At 39.9% G+C, this 13,244-nt stretch overlaps 1 protein-coding gene across 1 annotated transcript in view; it reads left to right on the forward strand.

Annotated features, from left to right (window-relative positions):
• IGF1 (insulin like growth factor 1) overlaps nt 1-13,244 on the forward strand; it is a 70,178-nt gene that overhangs the window by 4,112 nt on the left and 52,822 nt on the right. The window contains exon 2 of the mRNA XM_081059978.1: nt 743-899. Coding sequence (XP_080916104.1) covers nt 743-899 — 157 coding nt within the window. The remainder of the gene's footprint in view (nt 1-742; nt 900-13,244) is intronic.

Here is a 13,244-nt window from a genome sequence, read left to right on the forward strand (position 1 = left end):
AATTTTTCCTGTTTCTTTTTTAACCCCCTTTTCTTTTTATTTCCATTTGTGGTTGTGTTAACTGCTATCCCCCAGGTAAGATACCTGTCTCCTCTTCTCTCCTCTTCTCTTCTCTATCCCTCTCATTAAGGGGGAGGAGGGGGAGAAAGAAAAGAAAAATCCTATAACTCTATGTAGTAGTTTCACAAGTCATGGTTTTTAGTCACAGTAAATTCTCTTTGATCAGTAATTAGGGAATGATATTCTGGTTAATGTTCTCGTCAATAATGAGTGCATATGCCATCTATGGGTGGTCAATCTTTACAGAATTTAAATTAATAAAACATATTTGGCATCAGATCTGGACTGAGCACAAGTTAACCTTTGATAATTCAAAAGATTGACCAGGATCCCTGAGTGGTATGGGATCCTGCTTCAATCATAGCATCTTTCATGTACATAGTAAATGTTTCAAGATATTTTATCTCATTGATTTAATAATGGGAACCCATAAAGAAGGGGTTCAGGGAGGACTTCTCCAAGATTCCATAGTAGCAAGGGAATTAAACACAGGTTGTTTGATGCCAAGACCTGCTCAGTCCACACGACCTTGTGGTCTCTCAGGCACACTGCTGTCCTTCTGTGCAGAGTAGTTCTGATTCGTGACAGTGATGAATGCAGGGGCTAAGCGTATTCGTGCCCCTTCCCCAGTCCCCTTGCAATACCAAGGAGGAAACATGACCGCCTTCCATTTCTTTGGCAGGTAAAGGTACACATCATGTCCTCCTCGCATCTCTTCTACTTGGCCTTGTGCTTGCTCACCTTCACCAGCTCTGCCACAGCTGGGCCGGAGACACTCTGCGGGGCTGAGCTGGTGGACGCTCTTCAGTTCGTGTGTGGAGACCGGGGCTTTTATTTCAGTAAGTAGCCCTCCCTCTCACTGCTCTGTGGATTTACAACTGCAGGGAGTGTGTGAATATCTGAAAGACTGCCCGTGGCTGGCAGCCATCCTTAGCCTTTGAGATTCCTCACCTTAAAGTAAGCCTAGTGTTTCACTTGGGTCTGTGGCAGGTTTTGTAGATTTAGGATGGAATTTTCCTCCTTAGCAGTTTGTCTTTTAACTACTTCCTGCCAAGCTTTCCGGCAACTATTATGCTCTACCCTGACTATTCCATTCCCTTCGGTGAAAGGATGGGACAACATGACTCTGGGGGGCCGGGGGGAGTTGAGGTTTTTGTTCTTGAGATCCTTGGGTGCAAGTATAAACATATGGAAACATGTAGGCCTGTTTGAAGTGCTAGGAAAGTTGGAGTAAAATTGTAAGGTGGACTCGGAAAAGAATTAAGGGGGCACCTTCCAGATGTCTCCATGCAACATGAAATCACCGGGAACAGACAGAAGGTGAACTTCCTTCAAAGGCCCATTTGCAAATACACCAGCTCTCTCTTCAATGCAAACAGAAATGCCATATTAATTTGATTTTCGGTTATTGTCTTCCTTTGATGTAGCCCTTTTCTGGGGCTCTCCAATGATATCTCCATCTGAAAAGGGGTTTTTGACAAGTGTGGGGTTACATATCCCACAAGGAGTTCCCAGGTGATTAGAAAATCCACAGTCAATAAAAAGCAGGCAGCCAAATCAACACTTGCAAATAATAAACAAAAACAAAAGTCAGTGCGGCCTGAGGGAACTCATCACTTAAATTTACCTCAGAGGCAACTCTCTCATTGTATATTACAGAACAGGGAAGGACAAAGCCAGATGCTCATTCTGCATAATTCTTTGGAATTTTAGAGAGTTCCAGAAAACTGACGTTCAGGTCCTCAGTGAGCATGAATCATTCTTTGAGGTTCATATCGTTCAAGTGTAGACAGCTTACCTCAGTTACCCACTAAGTTTCGAATAGCTCCTGTGACGACTCACACACTTCAAGTCTCTCTCATCTTCTTCCCAGGGAATGTGGTATGCGTGGTGTGTGTGTGTGTGTGTGTGTGTGTGTGTGTGTGTGTGTGTGTGTGAGAGAGAGAAAGAGAGAGAGAGAGAGACAGACAGACAGACAGACAGACAGACAGACAGACATTGGGGTATGTGTACAGCTGTCTGGGATGGGTAGGGGGTGGGAAGGAAGAGGCTGAAAAAGGAGATTGATGTGTACTCATCATAGATTTGGCAACAAATAGCCTTTAAACTAGTGACAGAGAACGAGATGTGCTTTCTACTATTTGAATGGGCAAATTCCCACTTTTTCCAGCCAACGCTTTAATTGAGCGAATTCATTTCTCTTTCTGGCAATAAAGCGATTCTATCCAGTTCTCAGTTGCAGTACAGATAAATGAATTCATTGGGTGCATTCTTCTCAAAGAGCAGACTTGTTTTACCTTTACGATATCCTGCGGAAGGCAAAGGTGTCACATCAACATGACTCAATGACGGGTTGTCATTATTCTTTCCTGTGCTGCTACTGTTTCGCATTAAAAAATGAATAAGTAGCTCTCACTTATTATGCCCAAGAGGATTTTTTTATTGCCTTGATAATCCATTTGTGCAATTTCCTTTGATCCACTTGACTAGCTGATTGCCAAACCCATCGTGTCTTCTGTTATGTGCCAGGTTGGATTGTCTTGTTCAATGTGATATGCTCCAGGATTTCCGTGCACAGTGCATGGAAACTGGATCCTTCCATGACTATGATGTTTGCAGTACATGGTGAAAAGTGAGAATGGAAAGAATTATTTGTTCCCCAGTAACCATATGATATGCATATATGTTCACCACAACACTTAAAATATTGGACAACTATGATGGAAACCAACTTCGAGGGACTAAAATGGTTCTTTTATGATCAAATTAAGCAAATGCTTCTAAATTGAAAAGGGGACAGTTATATATGGCAACTCTTGATGTTTAGAGTGTGACTTTGGATACGAAGGGGTTTTATAAGTTGTGTATTATTATTGTCAGTATTGTCATGGAGAGTCTATGTTTCAAAAGTTTGTCTTGTAGAATTCAGTGACTTGTGTAAATCGTTTCCCTGACATAGACCGCCATGCACAAAAGTATTCTTGTTACCTTTCTAGTCAACTGGACAATCCTTTTGTCCAGGAGAAGTGAGCCCCTTTAAATTCCTTAATTCAAAACACTGATGGGGCATCTGCTATGGATATGACATGATATAATTATGGATGAGAGACTGACTTTGTCTTCAAGGAACTGACAGTCTAGTTGCTCATTGGGAGGTTAAACACAGACACACACACACACACACACACACACACATTAAAAGTTATCAAGTGTCATAAAACAAAAATAATAATCATGGGAGAATAGATTACAGTTTTTATATAGTCTTTATGCTTTTCCTGAATATTTTGTCCCACTTTTGAAATCATCTGACCAGGATCCATCCTCTCAATGGGCTCCTTGATGCGAAGTACCATATTTATTTACCATCACATCCCAGTACCTAGCTCAATGTCTGGGTGCTACAGCAGTAGCTCGTATGTTATTGTTGAACTGACAGGATTGAATTGAATTGAATCCAGTTGAATAAAAATGAATAAAATGAAATTACTTGTTTGGGATCTTAGTCTTCAGAACCAACAAGAATAGGTTTGTCAGCTACTTTGGACAATTCTTCTTACCTCAGATTTACCCAGCTGTTTGATAAAACTGTTTTTCTTTTTCTTTTTTTTAAATGAATATAATATATATTAATAAACTTAGAGGCTGCATTCTGCTTGTCCCCAAGCTACACTGATGGTCTGTTTTGCGTCTGAGCCAATTATTCTTACAGGCATTAACTGTTGTCAACAAATTTTATTGGGATCCCCTGGTGTCCCCAGAGATCTACTGTGTGTGGAGAAGTAAGCTCTAAGCATTTAGAGTCTTTGAAATACTTATTAGAGAAAAGCAGTCTTCTCCACCGCTATTCCCTGTCAATTGACTCTTATTATTATTTTTACCCTTACTTTCAAAGTTTTTTTCTGGCTGTATCTTTTATTTAGGGCTGCTTGAAATCCACTTTGAAAGTATGGATTTTTTTTTTTTTTAATGGTGGAAGGCAATTTCTGATCTTAGTTTGAAATTCAAACATCTAAAAGAAAATTGCCTCTATATCTATCTTTTTTGTTGGGCCAGAATGTTTAACAAGGAAAGTTTTTTTGTTTGTTTGTTTGTTTTAACGTATTAGAGACAGACCGGAATAAAATTTTCTATCATGCTTATTTTGTATAAATTGACCCAGTGTTGTGAATGAGCTCATATTTCTCTATAAGCCCATGTTCCACTAGGACACAGTAGAAGCAACCCTCTAGATAATCTGTTTTGTGAACATTTTCCCAGCATAAGTGAAACATTTCCTCTATAATTAATGCAGCTTCCCTAGACATTTTATGAAATGAATTCCAATGAAGAGCTAATTACTGATTCTTCTCTCTGCATCACAGTAAGAAAACATATCAACCAGTCTTGTGTGCTCATAGTCCTATGAGAAAACATGGTGGCATAATGGAGGTAACACATTGGGAAAGAGCTAGCTATTATCTTACAAGATTGATGGAGCCCTCACAGAGAGTGGCTTCTTATAACCTTGTTTTGTGTGAAACTATAAGAGGACAAGGAATAAACATTTAGTTTATTCCTTCAAGTGAAATAGGAGAAGTTAAGCTTGCTATAGATATAATTTTTGACAGCCATTAACCATTTTAACATGTGCTTTAAGGACTTGTGGAATTTCTCTCCTTGGAGATACTTTAAAAAATTGACGGACAACCAGCCATCTTGGATGGTTTCAATTAAAAGCGACCAAAAGAAAGCAAGTTTCTGGGGTCCTTTTTAGTTTTAAGAGTCTATAAACAATCTCTTAAATAAATTGTATATGCTTTACCTCAGCAGTCTGGGAAAAAGGAAAAGTAAATCAATTAGAAAAGAAAGTTGGATACCCTTTCAGCTATTCCAGATTTATAGCTTTTATAAAACATACTTCCAATGCATAGTTATTAAGAACAGGTCTGAATAAACAAATGGCATTCTTCTTGTGTTAAAACATACTGTTGGTAGAGTTTAAGTGAAACGTTGTAATGAATTTCATTGTTATTGATTGAAACAACCTTTCTAGATCTAGATTAGTATTATTAACTCAGGCTTCTTTCATTTGAAATATAGTGCTCAGAAAACTGCTCCCAGACCTGTCATTCATTAGCTGTATGACTTTGGCAAACATTTAAACTTCCTGGGTTGAAATGTCCTTGTCTATAAAACAAGGAGATTTTGTTAAATTAAATGACCACTTCTAACTTTAACAGACTCATAGTCTAGGTTGTAATTAACAAGGATTTGGTGCTATTCAAGAGAAGAGAACTTTGAGTGGCCGAAGAACATTTCATCTTCTTTGTGTTCTTTACATAGTTTCTGTTTGTCCCCAAAGATGGGAGATTATACCTACTTTAGGAAAGAGGAGTCCATTTGTTTGCTTGTTTTGTTTTGTTTTAAGTTGAGTTTCAACCTCTCAGAGATGGAATAGAAGCTCAGTCGTGACGAAATACACACAGGTCATCTGGCCATAAGAGCACACATCGCGTGAAAACAGATTGCGATTTTCCTTTGCTAGGAAGGACCAACTGAGAGTTCTCATCCTGACATTTTCTCACTCTCTTGGACATGAGGACACATAAGGAGGTCAGTTTTTAGCTGCCTTTTATTAAGTTGGAGGACAAATAAGAATTTATAGACTTCGAAATCTTGACCAAATGTCTTTTCTCAGCCTATTGATATTCCCTTTCCAATTAAAAAAGACTTTGTACAATCTGGGGTATTCAAAGGCAGTCACTCACTTTTATTAGCATTGCTTTGAGTGGGGCTGGATTTGAGTTGTGCCACTGGCATTCCTTGGTTTGGTACCTCTTAGACCGCCGGCATGCATTTGTATGACAGCTGATCGAAGTTAGGGGTACAGTCATCGGCTGTGGAAAAGCTTTTCTCTTTGAAACTAATTGGCACATGTGGGGTTTGACCTGTGGCCCTGACCTTGTTAGTACCACTAAGCTAATAAGCCACAGATAGTCTTAAAGGAAAACAATGAATTTTTATATTGACTTAAGTACTCGCTAGTACTCTAAATATGTCCAAGAGGACCAAGGGTCCACTAAGAAAATGATGGTTTCTATGCAAAATTAGAAAGTAGTTTGCATTTTCTAACATTTTAATGCTTTTAAAATCATCTCCTCTCTGATAGAGAATTATAAGAAGCAGGAAAGTGAAGGGTTTAGGACCAAGAATATGGTCTCTATTGCCAAGAATCCAGGGTTTGAATTCCAGCTCTGCAACTTATTTGGGGGGAGGGGTGCATGGCCTTGAACAAGTTACTTAACCTCTTTGTTCCTCAATTTCTTCATCTGTAAAATGGGACCTGCCTCATAGAATTGGTGTTAGGATTACATGAGTTAATATATTAGGACATATTAACTCAGAATTCTGCCTGGCACATGGTAAGCACCATACACATGTTAGCTATTATACTTATTTATTCTCTTCTGGGATTAGTTTCAGAGTCTATTGCAAAGGTTGAGGTATCTGAACAGCCAATTTATTACACACTCATTTTCTCTCCTTAGGGGCAACTTGTAAAACCTGTTATTAGTAGTAACAGTTATATAGCAGGGCCACTAACAAGAAGAATGTCTTATGTTCAATTAGTATGTTTACTTTTTCAAAATCCAATCAGCTCTCTCACCTTGTCTTTACCCCAGCCTTGGAAGGCAAGAATTATTGCTTCATTGGACAAATGAGAAATGTGAGACACCGAGATTTTGTGATTTGCTTCAGTGCATGGATCCAGAACCAAAGTCAAGGTCTCTTGTCTCCAAGAAACATGTTCATCTGGCCATTCACACTGCTTAGCGGCCCAGAGTGTTGTAGCTTAGGGAGATGCTTCCAAAATCCCAGTCCTCTTTTGAGAAATAAGGAACAAGAACCCCTGGGTGACTCAGTTGATTTTGAACACGTCTTTGAAAGGGGGCACGAGGGAGGGATCCATGTGATTTCACCTTCTAGAAAGACTTAGGAAATACTAATAGAATTTCCTCAGGGTGCACAAGAAAAGTCTTCTTTGATGAAAAGCTGTTGCTGTTTCAAGAGTCTTTCATAGACTGAAATTTTGGACTCCCCTCAGACAGAATCCTACAGTTCACCTAGGAGTCCCAGGATACGCAGTATGATCTGGGGGAGACCCTCCTCAGGCCAACTTCACGTTTTCTTCTTACTCTGCCAGCACACCTCAAGTTTTCATTTCTTACAGCTATTAGTGCTGTTGGTTTTTTTCAATGGCCTATTGAAGAAGGGCTGTTTATTTGGACCAAGGATCTTTCTCTGGGTGCTATGGGAGAGGGCGGAAAGAAGAGGTGACCATCAGGCAACATAATCTAGATAGTGTACCAGGCAGAAAGAGATTTCCCCAGCTTGACCATGAAAGGAGTGTTGGGAGCAGCCAGGGGTTTGGATGAAAGGCTTCTACCTGTGCAGGTATCACTCAACCATTGTTTGAAGACCATTCGTATTAGAACGCCTCATATCTTCAGTGAATGGTAGGTTAGACATTTGGGATCCAAAAGAGAGTTTTGGTGTTCTTCAAATTCTCTGGGCCTCCATACACCTTGTCCAGACATTATTACATACCGTGCCAGCCTTCCTCAGGGTTGCTGGTAAGAGCCAACCCCATTTCTCTAGCAGCCTTCTTTCTGATTTCACAGCCCACACCAAAGAATCAGACTCACTAACACAGGAACAAGATCTCTCCTAAGGAGATTTCTCATGGTTCTCAACAATGGGCTACAAAGCCTTTTCTCTTTTTTACGGCCAGACGTCTTTGACAACCATGGTGGCAAAAAATCGTTTTGCACTGAGCTGCTGCCTTGGCAGAGTTCCATCCTACACCTCTCTGTGAAACACCATCAGGCTCTTACATCACAAAGCATTACTTTTGGTTGCCTGGAAAGTTCAAATCCCCAGGCCTTATTAGCTGTTAGACGAAGGGGATGACAACATAGCATTTTGTTTGTCTCTATCTATATGCGAGATCATGTTTAAAACATAGCAAAGAGCTGTTATTTGACATGCAATTCCTTAACTGCAGTAAGCTGTATGCCTATTTAATGCATTGTTTAGTCTCACATTGGCTAAAGCCACTTAAAGAAGCACTTGGCAAACTCTGGCTTTTCATTCTTGGCATAGCTGCCCCTCTTACTTTTTCACTGAACCTTAAATACCAAGAAAAACCCTTCACTTACTTTGTGTCTGGCATATTGCTTTATGCAATTGGCCAGAACTTTTGCATGTGGCCTTCTGCATTTGTCCTAAGGTAATTAATGGCTTTGCAATGTTTGATCAGCAGCAGCACGGGCACAAAGAGAGACAGTGCAACCAGCAGAGACCCACAATCTTTTAAATTAAAACCTTTTACATTAAATGTTCAGGCATTCTGCAGGGATAAGGCTTTATATTCAAAAAAGAAAAAAGAAAGAAAAAAAACCATGGTGAAAACCCTGGGAAGACACCCAAGAACCTGATTATTGATTAATTATATACCTCTCTAATATCTCCCTCTCAAAACTACCTCATTGTTCAAAAGAAGTAAAATTGCAAACTCCTACAAGTTTGGAAGCCCTTGAAAAATAATCTAGTCACACACCAAGATGAAACTCATTGAGAAGTGACATATCCAAGGTCACACTGCTAATTAGCAGCAGAGGTAGAAGGAGATGTTGTTGATTCTGTTTTCTGATTCCAAGGCAGTGTTCTTCCTTTAGCAGCAATAAACCATGCCTAGGTCAAAATTCCCTGGTAAAGTAAAATGACCAGGAGAGGCTTCCAGTCAAGTTCATCCTAATAAATATAACTCTTAGTGGCTCTCTCATTCCAATAAACTCACCTGAGACTTAACACTTTTGTTCCCTTGCTGTAGAAACTTGCACAAACTGAAACGATTCCCCTGCCTGTTTCCTATACAATGCTCAAAGCCTTCAGATGTGCTTCAGGCATTCCGAGTCCACTTAAGGTCATAATTTAGACTATTATTGTCTATTATATTATTCTGACTCTTTGGTCACTCTCTCCAATGTCAACTTGGGTAGAACTGCTTTGGAATGACTTAGCAAAGCTGTGCTCCTGGAAACTCTGAAACAGTCTGACGAGTTGTTGGATCAGCTTTTTTTCTGAAGATTTCTCTGACGGCCCCAAGCCAAAAGAAATTTACACCTGATTTTTTTGCAGACTTCCAAGCAAATACTCTGTGAATATCTTCAGACTTTTCTTCTTTCCTCTGTGGTCTTTACGAGGTCCTAGAGAGGCTGTTGGAGGGGTCTTTTTTAAACTTTGAAAATGTGTTAGTCATAGACTCGGTTCTGTGAACATTGCTGGGAAGATGGTACTACCTCTGTGCCATTTACCCTGATGAAATGGGTCTTTCATCAGAGGGAAGTGATTAAGAAAGTCTGCACTGAGCCAGCCCACATGCAGCCAAGTCCTGATGGTCTATGAAACTGGGGAAAGGAGCACCACGAGTTAGAATTCTAGATTTAAATGATTGGGGACACGGTAGATTTCAGCCCCCTCGCTTCCTCGTCATCCCTGCCTCCAGCCCCCGCCCCTTGGTAAGACCAAGTGGCATGTTTTTAAAGCCTACTTTATTCTCCTATTCCCCACTCACCTCCCGGAGCAGTGACATTGGCAAGTTTCTCAAGCTCAGCACTATTGACATTTGAGGGCAGATAAATTTTGCTGGGGGAGGGGGACTGTCCTGTGCAACGTGGAATGCTTAGCACTGTAATTGGCTTCTAACCTTTAGATGCCAGTAGTCCCCTGCTCCCAGTTGAGACAATCAAAAATGCCTCTGCATATTGCCAAATGTCCTGTTGGTGGGGCGGAGGGAAAAATCACCCCTCATTGAGAACGACTGGACTAGAGAAGTCTCCAGAGAAAAGCAACTAGCGATATGGGAAGCCATAAGTGAAAGCAACACAAACACTCATTATCAGTCACTGGTTAATCAGGATTCTGTGGGCCATTGCCCAGAGCAAGCAATGACAACAGAGATTGTTGTTTTGAAAGCTTTTCTCTGAAAATAAAAAGCTCTTTCTATAGGCTGTATAAAAGGTGTTTGCAGGCCCTTCCCTTCGCCTGACAGCTATGGAACTTGTTTATGCTGGTAACAGCAGTAAAGGGAGGCAGGAATGGTGTAAAGCAAAACTGTGCTTAGAAGTTTGATTGTGACCACCTGGAGCAAATGAAAAAGAAGCTGGTTATCTTTGTGACCTCAATGTTTGGGGCCACTCTTTTCTTGGTCATATTATAAATAAGCTCTCAATTCCTCGTAAGTGAAAAAGCCTGGTTCAGAGGTACTAGCCACCATTTTTTTCCTCCCTTCTGTGTTTTTCTGAATATCATCACAGTCATTTTATTGTAAACAGCCCCACCAGAAAGCAGAAAGGAAACATCAATGAAGTGTTACTTTGGAAATCAGAAGTTCCACATTGGGGTCTCACCTAGCTCCCCTACTTAACAGCTCTATTGCCTTGGAAAAGTCACTTAATATTCTTAGGTCTTACCTTCCTCACTAATAAAATGGGAGTAAAAATATTACACCTTAGTGTTGTTTTCAGGCTCAACTATAGAAGGGCTTTGGAAACTGAAAGGGCCATCCAAATATATCATTATTAATGGATTGAATTGAACACTTTGCCTTGCCCCTCTGATTGCCATCCACAAATTAGTTCAGTGGTTTGGCTTAAACCATTAATGACATTGACCCATTAGTTCAATGGTTCTGCAATAATTGTAATCTAGAAAAGTTAATTTGGCAGTATATCTTCTCAACCTTATTAATAAAAAAAGAAAAGCATGTTGTTATCTCCTATTCACATATCACTTTGCAGTTAGACTTCCCAAGAGTTAATTAATGGATCTTCAGAATAGAATGCTCACTCAGTGTTACTACTTATTTCCTCATTAGAAAAAGCAGAAAAAAGATGGAGCTATCACTTTACCACTCTGAGTGAGCTTGCTTAAATAGTGTGTCTCCGTGATGTGGTTAGGTAGCCACTGAGATATCACACAGGTACGCAAAAGATTTCCATTCTCTTAATTCAGCTATAGGTGATTTCTGCTTAACCTCTAAGAGCAGTGCTCAGCAGAAGGAATGCACTCACTAATCAGAAAAGTATCTTTGCACTCTCATCTAAACTGCTTCCTTATCACAGCCTGACTTAGGGAATTGAATCTTTTTGTTTGTTTGTTTAAGCATGGCTTTGATGAAATAAAATTGTGAGTTTTACCACCACATGGACCAGTGACCATGTGGTTCCATCCCAGAGGCTTCACTTCACATCCAACATTTCCCAGAGACACAACATTTGACAGAGCAAAGACACCTTTTGAACCACAAAATCAAATGCTGGTTACTGCTGTTGTGAATTTCCATCCTCTCCATTTTGACCTCTTTCAGAAAAAGAGACTACATTGTAGAAAAAAAATGTACATTTAGAAAAAACTTTTCTGTCCTGCACAACATCCACTGGTGGGCAAGTAATAGAATTTCTTGACTTAATGTTGAAAAAGTCTTTCCAAAAGCTATTTTCTTTGACAAGTCCCCAGAACATACCCCATGATTTTCCATTTGCTACTGCCACCACTGTGGGTCTGGGATTGCAGGTATAGATGAAAAATGTCTTGCTGAGGTGTCCTCTCTTGGGACGATGTCACTGTTGCCCCAGTGAAACTTCTCCAAGCTCAACAGTAAACTAATTCTAGTCAACAGAGGGTTTCAAGAGCTACTATAGGAAGCCTCACAAAGAGATTCCACCCATAGAAATTGTTATGAAAATAGAACCTCCACTCAATTCCTCTATCTTATTTCATCTGATGTACTCACACTCAAAGGAGCAGGGGTAGTCAAGGGAAGGCACACAATTGGTGTATCCCTGAAAATAAGCCCCCAGGCAGGTACAACAGCTGGAGTACCAGCCTTCAGAGAACACTGTGAGTATGGCTCTATTTCTCTTTGCCAAAGCATAACTGAAGAATTGGAGAGCTCGAAAGAATCATATAGAGCAATCTGGTCCAGTGCTCTTACTTCCCAGATGAGGAAAACCACGTCCAGAAAAAACATGATGTGCATGAGGTCACAAAGCACGCTGTGGAGAAAGCCAGGACTGCAATTCAGTCACCTCTTCCCAAGTCTAGAACTCTTTGCACAGCAGAACACTTTAAAACTTAACCTTAAAACTCATATGAATGCACCATGGGCAACCAAAGTCCATCAACTCAGCATGAATTGCTACGTCATAATCTTCGGATGTAACACATCAGAAGAGTCTGAAAACTCAAGCCCTTAACCATTCCTAAAAACATTGTTTCCAATGTCTACCACCCACTGAATAGCATCATCACGTCAGAATCTGATCAACTGAACTATAGGACTACGGACCTTCATAGAATTTAGTAGTTCGATGGATTGGAAGCTTTGAAAACAAAAGTAATGAGCTAATTTTTAAAAAAAAATAATTTTAATTTGAAGTCCTGTCAGCTGGTTGACTAGTTGATGCATTTTGTATCGTGTGTTAAGACAGCAGCTACCCCAAACAAAAGGTATTGTTCATGTATTATTTCTGTCTCCACACATTCCTGACTTGCTAGTCTTCCATGAAGGTCTTCCATGAAGAAGCTTAAATTTTCCTACGTATTTCGAGTTTTATGTTTCTTTCCATTAAAGTTTCCAGCCGTTCGTAGACATATTTAGTTTGGCAGAAGGTAGTGGTGACTCATAGGATGAAGAAATTTGAAAGCAAAGCTACTGAAAATGGATCTAATTTCTTTTTTGGGTAATTTGGGAGCAAACGATTGATAATTTGTCTAATTTTTCCTGGTTTCATCAGCTGCCATACTGCCAAATATTTGTTCCATATGGATGCTTTGTTATTCCTGAAACATGTAACACATTACAGCTGCAACTATATATAATACGGTCAAAGGGTAAGACTATTGTTGGCTCATTTTCTCATTGTTTTTGGCTGGACACCCTCAATCAATGGGTATTGAGTGAAAAAACAGGATCATATTGAAACCATTTTCAGCATGTTCTTTCCTATGGATCCAGCTATTTCACTGTGAGTTTGTCAAGCACAGCAAATGTTCTCTATTACAGGGATGATTATGTTTTCGGCATAGACGGGACTGCCAGCTAATTGCATTCATCTTATAATTCCACTCTCTCAATT

This window comes from Rhinolophus hipposideros, assembly GCF_964194185.1.
Source record: "Rhinolophus hipposideros genome assembly, chromosome: 9".
NCBI lineage: Eukaryota > Metazoa > Chordata > Mammalia > Chiroptera > Rhinolophidae > Rhinolophus > Rhinolophus hipposideros.